The sequence below is a fragment of the Silurus meridionalis genome, chromosome 7 (assembly GCF_014805685.1).
Source record: "Silurus meridionalis isolate SWU-2019-XX chromosome 7, ASM1480568v1, whole genome shotgun sequence".
NCBI classification, from domain to species: Eukaryota; Metazoa; Chordata; class Actinopteri; order Siluriformes; family Siluridae; genus Silurus; species Silurus meridionalis.
In genome coordinates this window covers 5,427,523-5,450,317 of record NC_060890.1, presented here as the reverse complement: position 1 = coordinate 5,450,317, position 22,795 = coordinate 5,427,523, and the positions used below count along the sequence as shown (strand labels likewise).

At 38.1% G+C, this 22,795-nt stretch overlaps 1 protein-coding gene across 6 annotated transcripts in view; it reads right to left on the bottom strand.

Moving 5' to 3' along the window:
- Positions 1 to 8,502: 8,502 nt before the first annotated feature.
- The window catches only part of LOC124389396 (protein shisa-6), a 61,443-nt gene continuing 47,150 nt past the window's right edge, over positions 8,503 to 22,795 (bottom strand). For 3 of the 6 annotated variants that reach the window (XM_046854823.1, XM_046854825.1, XM_046854824.1), the window contains 3 exons: positions 19,038 to 19,100; positions 13,540 to 13,692; positions 8,503 to 9,787 (listed from right to left, as the gene is read on the bottom strand). In XM_046854823.1, coding sequence (XP_046710779.1) covers positions 8,979 to 9,787; positions 13,540 to 13,692; positions 19,038 to 19,100 — 1,025 coding nt within the window. In that variant the 3' untranslated portion in view covers positions 8,503 to 8,978. The remainder of the gene's footprint in view (positions 9,788 to 13,539; positions 13,693 to 19,037; positions 19,101 to 22,795) is intronic. The other 3 variants (XM_046854826.1, XM_046854827.1, XM_046854828.1) reach the window with 2 other exon arrangements.

Genomic DNA, 22,795 nt, shown 5'->3' with positions numbered 1-22,795 from the left:
CACAACTTTAGAAATGGCTTTATAACCTTTTCCACACTGATAGATCTTAATGACTTTCTTTCCCATTTGTTTCTAAATTTCTTTGGAACTCAGCATGATGTGTAGCTTTTGAGGATCTTTTGGTCTACTTCACTTTGTCAGGCAGGTCCTATTTAAGAGATTTCTTGATTGTGAACAGGTGTGGCAGTAATCAGGCCTGGGTGTAGCTAAAGAAATTTAACTCAGGTGTGATAAAGCACAGTTTTAACAGGGGGACAAACACTTTTTCACACAGGGCCATGTAGTTTTGGATTTTGTTTTCCCTCTAAAAAAAGTAGTACAAATATTTTCTCAATCTTAAATTAGTTTGATGATCTGAAACATTAAAGTGAGACAAACATGGCAAAAAATAAGAAATCAGGAAACACCAACACTTTTTCACACCACTGTATATGGGTTTATAAGGTCACAGTGGAATGTACCATTAATGTACTATATTTAGGAATGCAAATTGTTCAAACAGTACAGACTACACACGCTGCAAAGAAGCAACATTCTGTCTATAAAATCCTGCAAAGGCAGATGGCTGAACTCCATGTTTCATGAATATCCATGACTATCCAATTACTGCAGCCCGGGGCATAGCCATAATATGTGTCAAATGGTATTTAGAAGAGAAGAAAAAACTTCTTGTGTTTAAGAAATGTGTTTAAAAACTATCTTCCTGTCTACAAAAAGCTTTCTGGTGCTTCCACTAGACACATTTTCTGTAGACGATGATTGATATGAACCAATTATAGCCATTCTTACAGTTGAATGTAATATTTTCCCTCACTTGTTATATTGTGTTTATGTGACAAGAACAAAACAGAAATTAATTGCGTTTCCATCACTTGAGGTAGTGATGCAATGCAGGTGTAAGACAGTCAACAAATAACATGCAAAAAGAAGACCTCAAGCAATGAACAAACTTTTCAGCCATGTTCTAGAGGTTTTGCTCAATTTGACCAATTTCTGTTAAAAGTATTTGATAATCTGAAGCTTTTATATTCTTTTACCTTGTAATACATCTTATGCAATTACGGCGGCATCGATTTGAGAATATGACCAAAAGGTTTGTGGCACATCACCATGACACCTATGTGTCAGTCTTCTCCAAAAAGTTGTAGGAACTAAGAGCTCAAGGCACTGGAACTTAGAAAGCGAGCCCAAACATTTTTCCAGCACAATAATGCTCCTGTGCACAGAGACAGACATGGTTTTGCCAAGGTTGAAGTGAGAAAAAAACTGTTCAGTGCTCGGCCTATTGATGATCTTCTGGCTAAATGCATGGAACGCATTTTTAGAAGAATGGAAGTTATAACAGGGTTTGGTCTTGAACTAGAATGTTCAACAAGCATTTATAGACATAAAGGTTTTGGTGTCTACAAACTTTTTGCCCATATAGTGTAATTATAATTACAATTATAATTATTTGTATGACATTTAATAATCACTACGGTTTCCTGATTAGGACAGATCGAGTCAGTAATGAACTGATTTGCATTGATTAGCATGGTAGAAAGGTAACAAAGTTGGGACTTGAGTTGGTATGAAAACTTTTTTTTATATTAATCATGCTTCACTGTTTGGTAGTCAAAGAGAAGCAGCATATATATATATATATATATATATATATATATATATATATATATATATATATATATATATAAACTCCAGTAAAAGTGAAAGTGCTCCCTTTAAACTTTAACTTGAATAAAGGTTTTTTTTGCCCTAAAATTGACTTAAGTATACAAAGTAATATTATTTATTATGGCAATAATGTTCTTATGTCACAAGATTATTAATGTATTTTTCGGACTATAAGCCGCTACTTTTTTCCCACATTTTGAACCCCGTGGCTTAAACAACGAAGCGGCTAATTTATGGATTTTTCCTGGGTTTTTTCCGGTTTCACAAACTTCAAACCAAAAAACTGAGCGACATAACATTAGACTAATGAAATTTCCGAACGGAAACGAAAAAAACGCATTTCACCTGTGTTCTGAGCTGCACGGCATCGGGATAAAAAACGTTTTTTTTTTTTAAACGCACGACGATGCCAAAAGATAAACTCCCGAGAGAAATATTTTTGAAAGGAAGGAGGAAGACAGTAAACAATGATTTACTTTGTAGGCTACTGTTTAGATACAAGCCGTTGTAGTGCATTAAGTCTGGGTGAAGGGAGAGCTCGCTAACTCCAGCAACAGAAATCATATAAGCACAGACAGGTTTGCAAAACTCATGCTTTTTTATTTTTGTTGGCAACAGCGTTACGGGTTAGTCAAAGAAAATTTGAAATGAGCATCAGAAAATAATAAGGACATATTCCTCAGTCTTACACACACGCAGTAATAGCGGAAGAATGCAGTGGCAGGCTATTCCCAAAATACCGCTATGCTCCTAAAGGAAGTGCAACATATTTTAACATTCTTTCGTTAAAGCCTGTGTACAGTACTTTAGTGTAGACACCTGCGACTTATAGACAGGTGCGGCTTATTTATGTTAAAAATAAAAATATTTGTAAAATTCAGTGGGTGCGGCTCATATATGGGTGAGCTTTATAGTCCGGAAATTACGGTAGTCAGTTTATGTGAAAGGTTGCTCTTCACACACTAATCTATTAATAGAATGATATTAATGAGTCAAACACTGATTGATGTCTATTCGATTGATCATGAGCCCAAAACCTACTTCTCAACTACTTAAAAAAAACTGTGCAAATAAGGTCACGGGTGTTGTGGCAAGTTCTAGTCAGGAGTTTCTTTGTCATTTATTCCTCTCTAAATGTTCTGCTTGCTGTTGAACTGACGCTGAACTGTATGTTGGTGATAAGTAAATACAGTAAAACCCCGTTGGACGAGCATAATTCGTTCGTGAAAATTGCTTGTACATTCGAACTAATATTCCCCATAAGAATGAATGTAAAAGTGATTTAATCCGTTCCGAGATCTCATTCGATCGCTTATTTTTGCACTTATAAAGTATTTGTAGGATTGGGGGAATCCGCGGTGGCAGGTGAAATCCTGACAGATAAACATGTACTGTATGTATTTTTATAGCATGCCTTCATCAAACAAATCGCGGCAACGCTGTTGTGTAAAAAACCCTTCAAAAACACGTGCATGCACTTTCTCATTTATTAACGCATAAATTTATATATAAATTTCATGTATATAAAGACATTTCAAGCACGTTAATATATTGCCGCCATTTTGATTTTCGTTTATCTCGATCATCGGTTATCTCGATGCTTTTTGGCGACCCCCTAGGACATCGACATAACCGGGTTCCACTGTATTACACAAAAAAAATTTTGGCTGCACTGAACAACGTGAGCGACCGAGTGATACGAGATGAAATAAGCGACTGATGCTACCCTCGGCTGAAAGCGGGAACCGGCAGCATGGGTTTGCTTGTGTCGTTGAGATTTGCAAAATAGGGTAAAATTTTGCGAGCAAGTTTGCTCGCATCTTCATTTGCTCGTACTATTAGTTGCTCGTACAACAGGGTTTTACTGTACACCAAGTGCCAATCGACAAGTTCGGAACAGAGCGAGAGCTCTACACTGATTGGTGGATTGCTGAGTGTTTGACCAGTTACGTTTTTATTCCCATAAATAAAAATGAACGATTGATTTAGCAAAATGTAGTTGAGTAAAAAGGACGATATTTTAAAGTTATATTTTACCATTTTCTGTAAATGGAGATACTTAAGTAAAGTACAGATACGCGAAAAAGCTCCAGTAATGAAAAATTCACTACTGAAAAAAGCTAAAGAAATGAATAACATTCATTGTGTTATTGTCAACTATTGTGGTTAACACACCGACGTTTGACGAGAATGTTATTAAGAATACAGATTAATAGCCTTGGCTGAATTTTCTGCAACATCTATTTAAAATAAGAAAATAAGACTTACAGGTTTGGGTTCAGTACTGTAAATGTAAATACTGTCTATAAATAGCAGTTTATTCATACTTTCTTTTTCAAGAGATCTATTTACACTCTAAGGCTACTGTTTCCTTTTTGAACTGAGCTGAAGGTTAAATGCGACTCAGTTCTGACTCATAATTTTAATCAGATCTGGTCCTCTTTAGTATTTCGTCCTAGATGGCTTTGTAGACAGGGAACATAAACGGTAATGGCAATTTTGAAATGTATGTGAGTTGAGTGTCTGTATATTAATGCCATTATCGTTTACTGCAACATCTTTTTCTTCTTCTTCTTTTGGCTGCTCATGTTAGGGGTCTTCACAGGGGATCATCTGTCTCCATTCCCCCCTGTCCTCTACATGTGCATCTTTTAAACCAACTACCTGCATGTCTTCACCACATCCATAAACCTCCTTTTTGGTCTTCCTCTTTTCCTCCTCCCTGGTGGCTCCATCCTCAGCATTCTCCTAACGAGTCCTCTGCACATGTGCAAACCATCACAATCTTGCCTCTCTCACCTTGTCTTCAAAACGTCCTACATGTGCAGTCCTCTAATAAAATGATTTCTAATCTTGTCCATCCTCGTCACTCCCAATGAAAATCTCAGCATCCTTAGCTTTGCCACCTTTAGCTCAACCTCCTGTCTTTTACTCAATGCCACTGTCTCTACACCCAGTGGCGTGCCGTGCATTTGGTACCTGGGCCTTCAATCGGGACGTACCCGACTTAATCCACCTCTTAATACCACCTCTATCACGTTGCAATTATAGAGATATAATATATAACAATGCGTAGCATTACAGAAAGAGAGGTATTTCACATATGGAGGGTGAATACCATTTTACTAAAGCAAGCTCCAAACCTCTACACTACAACCACAACTGTGCCACCAACATCATCTGGAGCAGTTCAGAATCAATATTTGTTTAACATAACATGACAAAAACATAAACATTTACATAAAATACAACCTACTCACCAGACTCATAATAGATAAATAAGTTATTCAAAATAAGAATATGAAATCTGAATGGTTAAATAAACTGACCCATTCATAATATTCTCTACGGTAAAAGGGCCAGCAGTACTGAATTTGAAGGCCCTGGGCAGATTAGATTGACACGGCAGCACATAGAGGCTAAAATCTGATTGGACAAAAAATCTAACATCCACATCCACATACTGGAAGCAGTGCAGCCAAGAGAAACGCTACGAAATGAAGGGAATACATTTTTGGAAATAAATAATACAATTTCATAGAACAAATATTAGAATTTAGCTTGTAAAAGTAGGTCAGTGCTTCTGAAAGTGTTTAGGCCAGCAGAGAAGGCTTTGCTCTCCCTGACCGCCCACCACTGTCTAAACCATACAACATAGCAGGATGTGGTTTACTGCAACATCTACCAAAGCAAAAAGCAGCAGCAGAGAAATTGGCTCAAATTTAAGAAGTTGACTCTAAACCTACTGAAAAGAAACATCTGTTTAAGGAGCTGATGTGCACCAGAGATTTTAGGGTAAAGGCGCTTTCTCATTACAGCCAGGTAAGGGTAACTTGCCGATAGAATCAGAATTGTGATGCCAAGGACACGCCCACATTCCGATTTCCAACCTTCTGAGGTTCCTCTAGTAGAGACTTCTGGTATCTACTAGGGGTGACCCCAAATAGTCGAAGATTTCATTGTTCAATAAGAGGGACCGCAATTTGACTACCAATGGAGCCTAATTCTACTACCAATCCCACAGTCGAATCTTCGCAGCAGAGGTGCAATTAAATGAGGATTATGCCATTTTGGTTATACGGGGGTGCTCAGTGTCTTATTTCACATTAAACTACAGTTTTTTCTTTCCGTAAGTTAATATACAGTGTATTATGATAATGCTGTTAATAAATATGTGAAAAGAAAGAGGCGTTTACTACGTATTTTTTACGTGTGAATAAATCCAACCCCCAGAGACAGATTTAAGTTTCACTTTCCATGGACCATAACTGAAGCATCTTTCACGTTGTCATTATGGGTTTGTTTGTAGGATTTTAAGAAAAAATAATGAATTTAATCCATTTTGGAATAAAACTGTATCATAACAAAATGTTGAAAAAAATGAAGTGCTGTGAATATTTTCCGGATGCACTGTAAGTCCTTAGTTAGCGACATCCCTAGTATCTAATAGGGGTGTAACGGAACAGGTATCAGTACCGAACCTTTTCGGTTCAGTGCTTTCGGTTCAGTGCACGTGTACCAAATACAATGCTTTTTACGTGTGGAACATTACAATCTAAATTCCAGATCAGACGTATTGAGTGGCGAACTGCAAGTTTGTTTAATCTCCATCTTGCACTTTGAGCACAGTGTCACTGTTTTTTTATTGATTTTTTTATTATACTTGAAATCATACACAACAATTCCAGCTGTATAAAACTAGCTTAGAAACTACCTACACTGCACTAAGAAACTAGCGTTAGTGCAGTGTAGGGGTGTAACGGTACACAAAATTTACAGTTTGGTATATATATTATATCTACAGTATATATAAATATATATTACAATTATTATCATTATTGTTAACATTTGTGATAATCAATATCTGAACAGTTCACATTTTTTAAACTGTTTTAAATAAAATGCCTGCTTGGTTAAATAATTATTTTATTATATTTAAAATATTTTATTATATATATATATATATATATATATATATATATATATATATATATATATATATATATATATATATATATATATACATACATACATACATTTATAGAATAAATCAAATTAATGCAATACACATTTGTATTTTTCACTATTTTCTATTGATCAGTTAAATTGGTACAAATGATTACAATTAAATTAAATAGTTTACATTTGTTATACTATTTGGGTAATACTGTCTACAGTCCTTCCATCCTTTCATTCATTCACTCCCTCGATATGTGGAATTATCAGGATTTTCTGCTTTCAAGAAAAATTCTTGAAGCTGGACATAAAATGCTAAAGAACTCATAGCGTTATCGTTAGCCGCTAACCATGGAAGTATCTAGGTCTTTTATACCCGTGGCATTGTTGTGTATGTTTTTTAAGTTAAATAATAAAATATAAACTCATGGTGCGAAGTGGAGTCTAAACAAACTTGAGGTCTACCACTTAATACATTTTTAAGGGAAAACAGATTGTAACTAAGTTCTGCACGTAAAAAGGATTGCATATGGCACACGTGTACCGAACCGAAAGCCATGTACCGAAACAGCAGCTACTCACTCCGTAACAGAAATACGATTTGTAGTGCGCCAAAATACGATTTGTAGTGAGTTGCAAAAATTTTTTTTGTGCTTGCGTGAAATCTCTGCCACTTCCTGCTATCGCCAACGTTTTTACCACAGTGAAATTGATTCTTTTTTTATGTACAGCTTCAGGAATTTCTCGTAAAAGGAAAAAATCTTATCAATTCCACATGTTGAGGAAGTGAATGAATGAAAGATGGAAGGAATGAAAACATTTGTTAAAGTATGCAGAAATAAGTACAACATATCCTTAGAAAATTAACGATTAAATGTATTAAATGTAAAACACACACACACACACACACACACACACACACACACACACATATATACAGATTTGTACCCAAATGGGGTCTAGCAAATGTATTCTAATTAATAAAATTTTTCCATTAATCATTTTAATTTCTACCAATTTAATAGATTACTCAATTTAATCAATATGATAAAAAATAGTATTTTATTTTTAAATATTTTATTTTTATAGTTTATATATTTTTGTAAACATATTATGTTATATACTATTTAACCAAGCAGGCATTTTATTTAAAATTGATTACAAAATTTAAACAGTTGATCACAAATGTTAATAATTCTAAAAAACTGTGTTAATAAAAAAAGACAAGCAATTTTATGTTTGGCATTTTGTGTGTAGCGTTATTCCCCTAGTATCTAATATACCTCCATTGTTAATAATGTTTGGAAACAGACGCATTATGATGAAGCACTCAACAGATTTACTACCAGGTGAGGTTGTTTTTCTGTTTAGAAAAATAAGGATGGTTTATTTGAAGCAACTACAACAAGCATTATTATAATCTTCTTGTGAGTCACTCACTGGAACACAGTCTACAGCCAGATATCAAGAGTGGTCATGTTGTTTCACCCAGTTTCTCATTCTACAAACACAATTGCAAGGACACATAGGATATTTGTATTTCATTTAAAATGCGCCAACACTGGGCTAGTGGGTCATACTGTATCTGTCATAACTGCTGAATTTCTCAAAACAAAACTACAGTATACAAAAAAAAAAACGCCAACCAGAACAGACAGATTTTCCAATTTACTGAGGCTAGAATAGATTATTTACAATTGTCTACGCAAAGAAACTTGTCGATCCAACAAATGAGCAAAACAAATCATTTTGAAGCATAAAAAAAGCTAAACTTGAAAAAAAAAAAAAATAAATATATATATATATATATATATATATATATATATATATATATATATATATATATATATAAATAAAAGAACAATTTGTAACCAGTTGTGCTTTTTAACCCACAAAACCACTTCGTTGATGAAATGGAACAGTTCCATAGAGGCACTAAGAGAAGTGCTAACATCGGTTTTGTTTAAGAACTTCTAAAGCTATGACTAGGACTTGAAGTACAAACAGTATGTGTATTTATATATTTATAAAGTTATATAATTCCATTACACATTTCGCACCAGCCAGCGCTTTCATTTACACCTTCTGCTGTTCTGCTAAAAGTCTCTGCACGTTTTTATTTTTTTTTCCGGCACAGCCCTTAAGAACTGGAGGAATGGTTTCTGACAACTTTCTGGTCCGTCCTTTATCGGTGATCTACAAACACACAAAAACGATGGCGTACGCACACAGAGAAGGATGTCTTGTCTGAGTGGAGAGTATATGCGGAATCGAGTATAGTCTAGATGAGGACATTGTGTCTGTAAGTTCCTGATAGGGTAGCTGAGGTCCGAGATTGAAATCGTTTAGGGTTAAACAGTCACTTCGGTCTTACTGCCTGTACGGTAGTGGTGGTGATGCTGCTGCTGTGCCGCCTGCGGGACATAGTGCAGCTGTTCCACGGTCTGCGTGCGGCGCGAGGCGAACGCCTGTCTCTTGGAGGTGGGTTGGCTCTTGGTCAGCGTGTTGTGCACCGCGGGAGGGCCGCTGTTGTTCGAGGCACTGGGATGCGAGTGCATTTTGGTCATCTTGTAGCGGTCCATGAGCGGCGTGGTTGGCACGAACACGTCCGTGTGCGATATGGCTCGGGAGATTGACTTGTCGCCATGAAAGCTGCCGCGTTTTGATGACATCGTCTTATCGGGAGAGAGCAGCGGGTCCTGCGAGCGTAGCCTGTCCTGGGAGTAGAGGCGCTCTTGTGAGTGCATGCGTTCATGAGAATGCAGACGCTCGTGCGAGTAAACGCGCTCCTGCGAGTAGTGCCGGTCCTGCGAGTGCAGCCGGTCTTGGGGGACGAGGCGCTCATGGGAGCGCAGGCGCTCGGCGGATAGCAGCTGCTCATCCGATAGGATGCGCTCGCCGTACGGGGACGTGGGGTAGGCAGAAACGGTGTAGTCCTGAGCATAGCCACGCTCGGGAGACAGCACACGGTCTTGAGACATGGCTCTCTGTACACGGCGAGGACGCTGGCGTGACGACTGCTGCTGCTGCTGCTGCTGAGCTTGTTGGCTGCTCTGGGAATCCTGGCTTATCTTGATCATGTGTAGGGGAAGGGTGCCGCGTGCTGCCAGGTCAGGAAGGTGCCTCTTCCGGGTGTAGTATTCGTCAACGTCCTTGTCGGCTGTAGAAGAGCAAAGGCAGACTCAATCAAAACTTATCATACTTCCACCAATCTAATTTTCATTTAAGAGGAAACACAAGGGAATAAAAATGTCCACGGTCACCATGCAGTTTGTAACTCGGACTCGCTGCTGTCTAGGTTCAGTACACTGATTAGAGGATTTTTTTTCTGATATGAGGATAAGTACAATTATTTATTATAAGCAAATTTTGTGGCAGCAAAATAAGTTCTTCGCAATAAAAAATAAATAAATACACCAGATTAAAAAGAGTGAAAGATGAAGTACTGTATACTCCTGAGTGAGAAAATACGGCATCGAATGCATTTCTTTGTCTCTGCCAACATGGAGTTTACCCTTAGCGCCAGGCATATTATGTATTTTGCTGACTAACTAGAAGTTTGAAGGCTGCCTATGTTAATAGTGATCAGACCATGTGCATATAAATTAATGGTCTGAATATAAAGCTATATTAAAAGTAATAAAGTTTAACATCCATGTTGATAAGTGATTAAATAAGCAGTTTAAACACAATTTTATCTGTTCTAAATGTACCCTAAATGAATACTTTTTAAGTTTTTAAACCACACTCAACATAGAGCATAAGAAAAAATATTATTGTAAATCTTTTACATCAATTATGGTGTTTTAAATTACATTAATCATCAGGACTGCAAATTGAACTTTTGCTGTTTCCACACGGATGGTTTTAATTGCCGGATGTGTGCATTAAGGCGGATTGTGGTGCTTAGTTTGAGAATTAGCGTATCAATAAAACAAATGTTTAGTGATAAATAAAAAAATTCTGTAAAGTTTTTTATTTTTCTTATATTATATCTGAGTGAAGAAAAGCCATCCTGGATAAATGTGTGTTGCGTTGAGGGTTTTAATGTCGCCTATTTTATGTTTATTTATTAATATTTTGAATTAAAACGGTCACGGAAATGCTCGCTGTATCAATCGCGCGTTAATATAATTTGTGCCGTTAAAATGTATTTGCGTTAACGCATTACACACGTATACAGTTAGTCCCCGACTTACAATGAACATGTGTTTCGAAGGCCACATTGTAACTTAAAGCTATCATACATGTAAGTCGAGATGTGGTCTAGCCTGCCCAGGAGTCTTAAAAAATGGTGATCAGTATTGGGTAGTATACTGTAATTTATTAATAATTTACAGTACATAGTGTACCAAAACAGAGCAATTTAAAATACAGCACACTATAATTTATATAAGACTATATAGCATATGCTGCTACATTTGCCAACAGTGCAAAACTTTACACATTTTTACAATTTCTTCGTAACGTTTTCATCATCGGAAGATTAAAAAATCGTTATGAACCATCGTAACTCAGGGACCATTATATAATACCCAATGTTATATTTACATTGGGTCTTCATTACCTCTTCATGAGGTTTGCCTGACAGGGATAATATTAAATCATATATGATTTTGCCTTTATATAACAGAAGTACTTTGTGATTACTTGTCACCCTGCCAGGTTTACTTCATATAGTCTCCTTAACTGGCCTAATACGTTCATGTTATCATTATAAAATCATATATAATAATAGGATTTAATCATTCATTCAGCTTATTAAGAATTACTTTCTCTTTTCTTTCATGCAGAAACAATCACATATACTCTATAATGTGACCTTAAGTTTTTAGTTTTAGAGACGTTCCATCATTGCCACGATTTATGCGACGCTTATGAATGTTATAAAAAAATCCCAATATAGGTACCCTTCGAGTTAAAAACAAAATAAGCAAGAAAATAGACTTTTTTTACTTTTGTTTGAAATTTTGGAACTTCCCAAATCTACAAATGTAATACCTACACTCCTGCTGCAACATAATATGCTTATATTATGACTACAGCATGATTTTTTTTTTTTCAGCTCTAAGAATAATACCAGAAACACCAGAATGTTGAATACAGGACGTTACACAAATGCTAAATTATCTAGATGTATTTAGACGTCATTATATGTTACTTAATTGTCCTTGGAATGGTACAATGGTCCTGTTAGGATTCTTGTTCGAGACAAAGCATCTTTCACCGGTCTATCTAAACTGCATCGCATGACTCCTGTATCTCTAACTGCATGATTAGCAAAGCAAAGTAATTAAATTACGGCCTCCTCCAAGATGAAGAATGAAGCTGATGACCTTGAGATCGGTTCCACTCGACAGATCTCTTCTCGCACGCTCTGTGTCTGAGACACTGATAGTGCTGAAACGATGGGGAGGAATAAAGCCGTGTTCGAGGAAATTAAAACCTCAAATCAAGGAAACGTCATTTCGGTAGTAGTCCCGAGGTAGAGGTTTCCAGATCGAAAGCTAACGCATTCAGAATCCCTGAGGTGAGGAGGCAGTGGATTTTCAAGACAATATATAACCAGCTTGCTGTGTGGACTACTCGATCAAGCTTACTGCAAATTAAAAGCAGGTTTCACTGACTGTTAAACCGAGTACGAGTCGTACAAACTCGACGGATTCCCAGTTCATCGCGCGGACGCCACAACTGCACGTGATACTCTATATTCTAAAGAAAAACTAATCTTGCTGCACGAGGATATTACACTACACAGAATCTTCACTAATCAGATCATGGAGACTTTGGAGAAACAGGAGTGAAAATAAAAGAACGTAGCGCAGACCCTGCATGTATGTGTAATCTGCGCAAATTACAGTTTTTACCTCAGTGGCCTTTGGCGAATCTCCAGACATTTTCCCGTATTTCATCGTTCATTAACATGAAGAACTCGTGAAGAAACCCGTGTTTTTCTCCGCCTTCGAGGCATAATAAAGCAAGCTGGCATAGCTACATGGTTGCCAATTATTGTAGGACAATCGGGGTTTTTTGGAGTTTAACTGTATGAAATTATATTGAAATGCTAATATCAACAAATAAAATACTAACATCTAAACGAATCCGAGTGCAACGAGGAAAGCTTTTATTCAGAAACACTTAATGCAGTGTACTAGGAACGACCAGGAAAGGAAAAATTTGTCAATTTCCCATAGTTCACTTTGAAGGTCTGAAAGGAGGCCTGGGCTAATCCCTATTAAATTACACATGACATTTGATATATTTACTCTCTACTTAGGGAGCATTATAAATGGAGATCTTATTACACGCCATAAATCTACAATCAGTCAGATCGATAGACTGGAGCGCGAGGTCACAGAGAAGTCCTCGGCAGCAGCGACTGAAGCAAACTGCAATAAACACGTTAATCGCCCGAATTCTGTATTGAATGGCATGCTTTAAAGAGGGGTTTTGGAATGGGGAGAAGGGGGGATTTTTTTTTTTTTTTATAAGGCTTGGGTGGTCTGTCGAGCACAATGGTTCTACCATTGACGTTTTCTTCCAGGTGGTAAATCTTGCTCCTGGAGAATGATCCCCCTGCAAAGTTTAGCTCCTGACAACCTCAATAAGCTGGCTCAGGCTTGCTAAATGCGATTGATTTTGAGGAGCGGGTTTGTGCACTCTTGATGGAGAACACAAATACCAAAGAGCATTAAGAGCTTTCAGCGTGGCAGAGTGTACGATTCTAGGGTTGGGGTCAATTCCAGGATTTCAAAGCGATACTTTTGAATAAAGTAATAGTTACACAGTAATTAAACTTTTCGATTTGCGAGAGACGGATTTTCGGGGTCGGCGAACGGGGCCGAAAACGAAATTGATCCCAGCCGCGATAAAAACAAATCAACAAGTGAAGAATGAGAAAGCAGGTCTGACTCAGTCTTTTGAGCGAGGAGTACTTGTTGAGGTCAGCCTTCATGGCAGATTCGTAGGATGGAGGCAGGTGCGAGAGGCTCTGGAAGGAGCGGGAGAAGGACAGATCGTACGGCTCCGTCTGCGACGTGAGGATGCTGTTCATTCGCGTGCTCTCTGAGGGACGACAAGACAGCAGACCAAAAGATGTGTCAAATACAAAGTCACAATTCTAAACAATGCTATCTGTTTCCTGCTCAGGGGTTTGTGGGTGGGGGGAGGTTGATGCTAGGGGTGTTCGACAGAGCAGAAGCAGAAGGACTGCAGGGATATCAGTGGACAAACTCGAGTCTATGACTTAGAGGCTAATGAACCGTAGTGAGACAGTGATTTAGTCGAGCCCTGGTAAACCGTGGCCCATCTCCAGCCTGCTAGTCAGGAGAGGACACTTGTTTCCTTAAGCCATATGATGTGAGTAAAAGCCACAGAGGAGGAAGAAGGTTGTCACCACGGGTTTCTCTGTTTCTCCGGGCTTTGTAGCCGTCACTCCAGCCTGGCCAGGGTTTGGACATGCACCTTGGATTGTGCTCTGGTTAAAAGTAGGCCAGACACCAGTGTCACGGAATGGGCTCCGAGAAAAACATGATGCATCAGGGAGCCGGAGGGTGCAGTGAGACAGGAGGGGAGTGTTTACCCAACACCAGGCACTCTATTTTACACTGTTCTACACATGCTGCGAGCTTTGAATCCCAGCTCTGGCACGGCAAGACAGCTTCATCTTGATTTCAGAGTGGAGGAGGAGGAACATGGGTACTGTAGGTGGCTGTGCAAGTGCAAAATGCATTAAAAACCAAACACAGAACAGCAAATATAGAATCCTGACATTAAAATCCTGAACACAACGAACTCAAAACGGACGTATCACATGCTTATTGCTGACTGGCTACACTATGGGTCAGTCTGAGACGCTGTAGAAATCTGAGAACTGAATGATATTTGGAAGGAAAATGAGCCTACATGGATCTACTAATGCGATTATTTAATAATAATATAGATACGACTATAATATGGGTTATGCAAATTCAAACAGTAACAAGCATGCGACGTCAATAAGGACTCTCTTTTTCCATTCTGATTTACTCATTAGGTGTTTTGGTTTGGTGTTAATTTGCTGTTCTGTTTTTGGTGTTAGTCTGGTTTGCACATAAATACGTGGCTGTAGTGTAAGAGGAATAAAGTGCTTATAATAACAGATATACATTATATGGACAAAAATTATTGGGGCACCTAAAAATGGGAGGCATGTTTTTCTTAGCCTTTTCTCTGTAAAGCGGCAGTGAGACAATGCTCATTGTTAAAAGTGCTACAGAAATAAAAAATTAATTGAACTTGTGTGTAAAACAAGTTGATGTGGGACACAAGCATATTTTTCAGCCATATGTGGTTCGTCTCCAAACAGTGTTTGGGGCACACGATTGTAAAGGACATCTTAGGATGAGGTAGCAGTACATTTTCCCTTCACTTGAACTAAAAGACCTGTTCCAGCATGACATGTCCACAATGCCAACACCAAGAAGATATGCTTTACATGGTTTGGAGTGGAAGATCCTAAGTGGCCTGCTACAGAGCTCCAATTTCAACCCTGCTGAACACATTTGGAATGAACTGGAACACTTACTTCACCCCAGGCCCCCTCACCTCACCTACATCAGTACCTGACCTCACTAACAAGCACTGAATGACCACAAATCTTTTTCTTCTTTTGTCTGCTCCCATTAGGGGTCGCCACAGCGGGTCATCTGTCTCCATACTACCCTGTCCTCTACATCTGCCTCTTTCAAACCAACTACCTGCATGTTTTCCCTCACCACATCCATAAACCTTCTCCTTGGCCTTTCTCACCTTGTCCCCAAAACATCCTACATGCACGGTCCCTCTAATAAACTCGTCTCTAATCCTGTCCACTAGAAGACTGAATGACCTCAAATTTCACTCCAAAATCAAGTGGAAGATCTTCCAAAGATGAATGAAGGTTATTCTAACAGCAAATAGGGACTAAATATGGAATGGGATGTTCAAAAATCAGAAACAAATCTTAAGTTCAGGTGTCCATAACTTCTGTACATATAGCATAGATAGATAGATAGATAGATAGATAGATAGATAGATAGATAGATAGATAGATAGATAGATAGATAGATAGATAGATAGATAGATAGATAGATAGATAGATAGATAGATAGATAGATAGATAGATAGATAGATACCCAATTCATTAACAAAGAGGAAAAAGAGTGATATTCGTTTTTTGGTGTATCATCTAGAACGTGGAACTTCTACTGTAGCCAAAACATGAAGGAAAAAATTCTCTAATACTGTTTCTTCCTCTTTTCAGTATTAAACATAGTTATTAACATTGTATTTCTGTTTCCTAATCGAATCATAACATCTCAAGGGATACGGTAATAGTAATAAAAGTGTCTGGGAGGCTGCAATGCAGTGTTATTGAGAGGAAAGTTCCTTTGCCATAAACAGAATTAACCTCTCTGAAAAAGAGAAATAACAGGCTTTGTCTTATAACAACCAATCTTCTGAAAAAAAAAAAAAAAAAAATTCTTTGGAGCTTGTTAGGGAGTGCTATCCATCTTCTCACCCCACCCGCTTCCTCCCCGGTCGAATTAAAGCGCTCACCAAAAGGCAGTGATTTAATCCTTTCACTAACAAGATGAGCAGTTGCCTGCTTGCTACGTTGAGCGTTTCCATTCTCCGCATTTTGAGGACACCAGTCGAGAGCTCTTTATGTGGTGCTCACATTGCACACATTCCGAGCTTTCCCCTTCATCTTTTGATCAGTGTGTGTTCATTAGGCGGAAAGAAATAAAAAACGACGATGGAGTATGAATACCCGGTTGTCAGCTTATTTATTTATTTATTTATTTTATCTAGTTTTCGTCCCTGCTCAGCTGCTCGAATTGATTCTTCAGTACACGTCATGAGTATTGTGTGTGTGTGTGTGTGTGTGTGTGTGTGTGTGTGTGTGTGTGTGTGTGTGTGCGCAGTGCGTCAGGCGTAAGTGAATTGGCTCGTGTCTGGAATGGCCACGTTGGCTGCTTTCTACTTCATTTTGTGGAAAGGAATGCGATTCTGAAGGCCAACGCTGCTTCTAAGTAAAAGGCATATCAGAAGAAAGAGGGAAGGAGTGGCAGATCTAATTGTTGTCTCAAACTTCAAATGTAGCTGAAGATATATATATATATATATATATATATATATATATATATATATATATATATATAAATTTCAATATTTGAAATTTATATAGATGTGATGCATTAATTAAAGAAATTGTACCTCAGATACAAGTGTACATGAACATTATTTTGTGACCAATATTTTATAAGTAGATCGATTTCTCCTAAAGAGCTTTCTCAAGCTCCTGCTCTCAGCACCGCTGCTGCTGGGTGAATATGACGTATCACATCGCTACCGAGACCGAGGCGTGTCCTGAGAGTCACACGGAATATTAATTAGCATGGCAGAGGCAGGGCTGCATCTTCCTGGAGACAGAAAAACGTCTGGTTTTAGTTAATATTTCTTTTTTTTTTGTTTGTGAAAGGACCAAAAGTCAGAAGGCAGTTAAATAAAATAAGGAAAAAAAAAAAAACTAAATTAAAGAATAATAATAAGAGTAATAAAATAATAAAAGTGAACGATATTGAATCGCATGGCATCGTGGTATGCGTATTGCATTGAATCGGAGAGAAATCGGATCGCACTGCATCGTAATAGAGGTGAATCGGATCGCTTTGGTAGCTGCTTTATAGGTATCTTCAAATGCATTTGTATATTTTACAATTGTACATTCTCAATAAACATATCTTAAAAAAAATCCTTATCATTCCTTGTGTTCTGCATCATCTGTTCGCATGTGTGTGAGCTCACTGGTGAGCTTTACTCTGTACAAGAGGAGCGGGACAATCTTGTATCGGTATCGTATTGTTGGCTATGCAGCGAGTTGCAAATCGCATTGGCCTTAGTTATGGAGCTGCACATTCCTAATTTATTTATAAATATATAGTGCCAGCAGTGAGCGAGTAGCAGCTGATGAGACTAATTATTGCGCTCTGTTTTAGTCAGGTGATGCCAATAAACAAGAGAGAGACACCAGCCTCAGGGAGAGCGCCACCAAGCATAGAAGAGCGGAAAGGACACCAAACGGTGGGCGGGTGCCGAATAAATACGGGCAAGAGCTAAAGACAGGAGTGTGCCGATATATATATATATATATATATATATATATATATATATATATATATCGCACACTCCTGTGCATATATTTATACACACACACATAAAATGCCTTGCCCCTACTACATTTACATTTACACCATGTACTGCCACTCTAACTAACATCGCTCTGAACCTGATTTATACTGTGAGTGTACACAAGGAACTCAGCTGTGGCTGTTTATCAAATTAGGTGCCTGGCTTTTCAGTTACAGAACACATCTTTGCATTGTAATCATTATTTTTTTTAAATGCACCACTAAATTCCTAATAAATAAGAACCCTATTCATTTGCATGTCCTATAGTCGTTTTATTCCTCTTACACCATAGAAAGTTTTATTTTATTTTTGTTTATATCATACTTTTTTTTTAATCAATTTATAGTTACAGTCATTGTTATGCAACATTCTAACTGTGTACCATCCTTTCCTTTTTTTTCTAAAAGTATTTTTTTCCTCATTTTTCCAATTTGGTCTCCTTTTCGAAAGTGTTGCTCATGCTGGGCAGAAGAAAGAGTAATCTGCCTTGTGCCTTTGATTGGCTCCTGTTGTTCTGATTTACGGTCTAAGGGACAGTTCTGCCGTTTCCCCCACCCAGAGAGCACAACAATCTTTCAACAATAAGGCAAACTGTTTTTTTACCTTCTGAAGTTAATAACTTTTCAAAAAAAGTGGTTGTTACTAAGAACCTGCACAACACTGACTTTCACAAGGCGGAAAAACTCCTGGCTGATAAAATGCTGCTGATGCTGGAGAGACTATCCATGAAAGTTCAAATAAACATCTCAAACCAGGACAATGATTATACAATTTGAATACTAAAGAAAAAAAACAGATTATCAATCCATTTACTATGTAGATTACATAGAGCATCCACCATACACATCTCTGAGAATTAGCTGTTGGCTTGGTCATGCCGAAATGGCAGAAAGACCGAAGCTGAGCATGTCAAATTTCGAGCACCAGTCACTCCCGAATCCTCCAGAGAACAATAACTCAAATCAATGTGAAGCATCCTCTTGCTGATGACAGTGTAGAAGATCTACAGTGACACTGGCCGGTTCAGAGAACCATCAGGCTTGGAGGCAGATGGTGTTGAAATATTATAGGAAAATAAATGGCAGTGATAGACGTGTGTTTTTTTTTTGTAGCATGGTAGTCTTTATCATGATAGACATAAAAATATTAATCTTGAAAAAAAAAGTGATGGAAAGTGAGAAAAAAGTGATCCTTACCATGTTTAGGAGTTCGAGTAGGACTACTGAGACCCACATGGTTGTAGTTGTGTTGGTGTGTGCCTGCAGAAGAAGCAATGACATGTCTGATTTGCTTGTAAACCAAAAAAAAGAAAGAAAGAGACCAAATAAATACATGAAACGAGCTCTTATCTAGAACTTGGATGCCCAGATAAGAGCAATGGTGCATTAGGGGAAGTCCTAATCGTAATGAGCGAACAAAATGGTCCAGCACACATAAATTACATGGACTGCAGAGCAACAACACAGCGATGGTGATGAAAATGCGGATGAACCTGTATACCTGTAGGGCAATAACAGTGCTTTATGTTCAAAATGACAGAAGAGAGATGTCATGCAGGAACAGCAATGTGCTTCATGCACATCAAGTACACGCCTGTAGATGTAAATGGGTAAGAATGATACATTAGCAACAGCATACCATTATACACGAAGCATAAATAAGGCTCATCTTGTGTTTCCACCTTCATTTCCTGGCTGTCACTTTGTCTTTGTAGGTATTTTGGTCTAAGGTATGTATGTTTGTTCTAGACAGCAGTATGTTGTAGAGGTGTTTATGCCCCGGTACTGTGGTGTGTAACTTCTGTGGAGATTGGGGAGGGACCGTGGTGCTCTCAGTTCGCTGTGATGAATGGTAGCTATAGTGTGTTACCAACAACGGACCAACGAAACGGCGTGTGATAAATGATCGCATTGTGGTACGGATCCCACACACCAATATCGGGGGTGGGTGTTGCTCTGCCTGTTTAAAATGAATTGCCCCAACTTTCAACAATCGAAACTTGTTTTATCTTAGGATTCAGGCTTGAATCCTGAATATCTTAAACACAAAGTAATGTTAATGCCATATAAATGAACATGAATATTAGCATAGCTAGCAAAATAACGTAGCATTTCCTATGACTGGCTAGTTTTTCCACAGAGTAGAGTGTAGCCTTACAGCACTGCTATGTTTTCCTCCATACACAACCATTTCAATATTTTTTTGGATTCAAACAAATGTCAACTATTGCCCAATACTAGTGATAAAACAAGACTATAAAACAAACGTGACTATTGTTAGACTATAATGTGTGAACAATTCATACAGTGGATATACATCAACTTATGAACTATGCAAACCCAGAAGAGAAATCTAGCTGGTTAAATTGTGCGTTTGATTGCATGAGGGATTGCATTAGTTATTGGGTATTTCCTGTTGAATTAATGTGGTCATTAATTTGATAATCAAACTGACCTTGGATATAATAGTCAGCATCAGCCAGTATGAAATAGCTTTAAAGAATTTTACAAAAATGTAAAGTGCAAGTGCTTATATTGTAGAAAAACAACCAAACACAGCTATTTAATTCAATGCTTTGTGGAATATTATATTGTATACCCATAAATATGAACGAACTTGCCATGTTTTTCTAGGACCCTAGCCTTGCCTGTACCACTAGCAAAGATTGTTTTGTGTACAATCTGCATTGTACTTGCAAAAGGGTTATATATTTTAATCAGTCTAATAAATTAGGTGCACAAATGAAATCGTCAGAGTTGTATTTCTTCAATCAAAAGAAATAAATTATAAATTAACTTTTCTATGTAGCTAGCTTAATTCAAGTGAAGAGTAGTTTTAGCAGTAGCTAGGCTACTATAAATCATAATTAGCTTGACAAAGTTGCTTCTTCATCTCTACACAATATAATTTGTGGAAACCCGACCATAAGATTGATATGTGACCTTTTTTTTCATCCGCATTTAATCCCGCTATTCTGGGACGATGTTAAACCAGGACTTGGAGTGCTCTTGTGGAGATTTGTGCTCATTCAGCTACAAGGGCATTAGTAAGGTCAGGTATTGATGGAGGGTGAGGATGCCTGGGGTGCAGTGAGCATTACAATTCATCAGGCCACTCGAACCATGTAAAGCGTATCTTAATGGAGCTGGCTTTGGGAACAGAAGCATTGCTATGCTGGAACAGGTTTTGGGTCTTCTTGTTCAAGTGAAGTAAAAATTTTATGCTATTGCAGCCAAAGATGTCCTGTACCATTGTGTCTTTCCAATTTTAAGGTAACAGTTTGAAAAAGAAAAGTCAGTTGTTACAATACTTTTGTTCATATAATGGTAGTAAAAAATATATCTTTCTGCAAGAAGCTCAATTCCTGAAAAAAAGAAACTCGGCACTGAGTCGCTTCTACAAACAGCTGCTAAATTAAATGTCGAAGTTCAAATAAAAAAAGTTAAAAAACGATTTGAAAGACCAGTGCACTATCAAATTAAGTCACATATCAGACCAATTGTGTGTACTGCAGCACAGACAGATATAAACTAGTTTCGTTTTGTGAGACCTAATTAATACCAAGCACGGTCCAGTTGAGTGATCTCGCTTTAATCTGGGGACCAATTAGTCGCTTTTCAGGGGGCTAAAGCGGAGAGCTAAAACCTAGCTACAGCCCAAGGTCCGTTACGATGACCTGTCACTCTGTCACACTCTCGACTCAAAAAATATATATATAAAAAAGAAAGGGAAAAAAACTCTTCCAGGCAACGGGGACAGCTGGTGAAGAGGGTGGAAAGTTATGATTAAAAACAACTTAAACCTCTGCAGAAGCGTCTGCCTGTTTCAATTCTCTTCGTTTCCTTTCTGGCAAGGTTGAGAATGTGAAAATTAATTGGAGGCACAGGGGCACGCTGTTGTCTTTTGTTATGGAGATGCTTCCCATTTTGCCTTCAAGGCTTTTCAGGTAAAGTAGGCGGGCAGTCAAGTTTCAGTTTGTTTCATTCAGGCTCCTTGGAGAAGGGAGAACAAAACTGTCGGTAGGGGTGGAAGATTCGACCGTGCTGAATCCGGGAAATTTCTGACCCACTGCCTTGAGCCTCGACATCCAGAGAGATGTTGCCTGCAAGATGGAGTCGGGGAGGAGCCGCGCTAACTCGCGGCGTTAACGCTCCCCCGTTTCGCCGTGAGGTCTACTTTGTTGTGAATCATGTACAGCCTACGTGGCTGATGGGTTTAGCCTTTCAAAACAAAAACAGTATAGGGAGCAGCAATCACTGATCCCAGCGCCTACGGCCGAATAAATCTTCGCATCGCGCGCATTCCTGCTTCACACCTAATACATCCTGACAACAACGCTCCTGCCAGTCCGCATAATAATATCCAGATGGTATGCCAGTGATTCAGTATTTTGACATTTCTGTTGCATATTCACATGGCGGGGGGATTGGGGGGGATTATACGGCATCACAAAGAGTGACAAATGTTATATGTAGGCTGTATCGCTGCAAAAATATTAGAGAACTCTTTTGCAAAGCAAATAATTTACCTCGCTTTTTGCATTTCCAGTAAAACAGAAGGTATTTTGCATAGGCATTAATCTTATCAAATGAAAATATATATTAAAGTCCAAAAACATACATGTCCAAAAGGTGCATTAAAAATAGACTGAAAACAAATCCACAAAGTCTGAAATTATATAAGCTTTAGTAGTTAAAGCAAAAACTTAAAATGGTGTTAAAAAAAAAAAAAAAAAAAAGATGACATAGGTCAAAAAAGGAAAAACTTTCAGAAAATCGAAGAGGAAGTAAATAAACAAGGTCATAAAAGAACATTTGCATGAACAGCTGTGTAGCCTCCAGTGCTGCAAAGCACCCCCCCACCCCCTTCTATTCTCCACAGATCACCCTCAGGCCAGGCCAGAGTTGTTTTGAAGCGACTGCAACACACAAATTGCCTCCTTAATAACCACAAC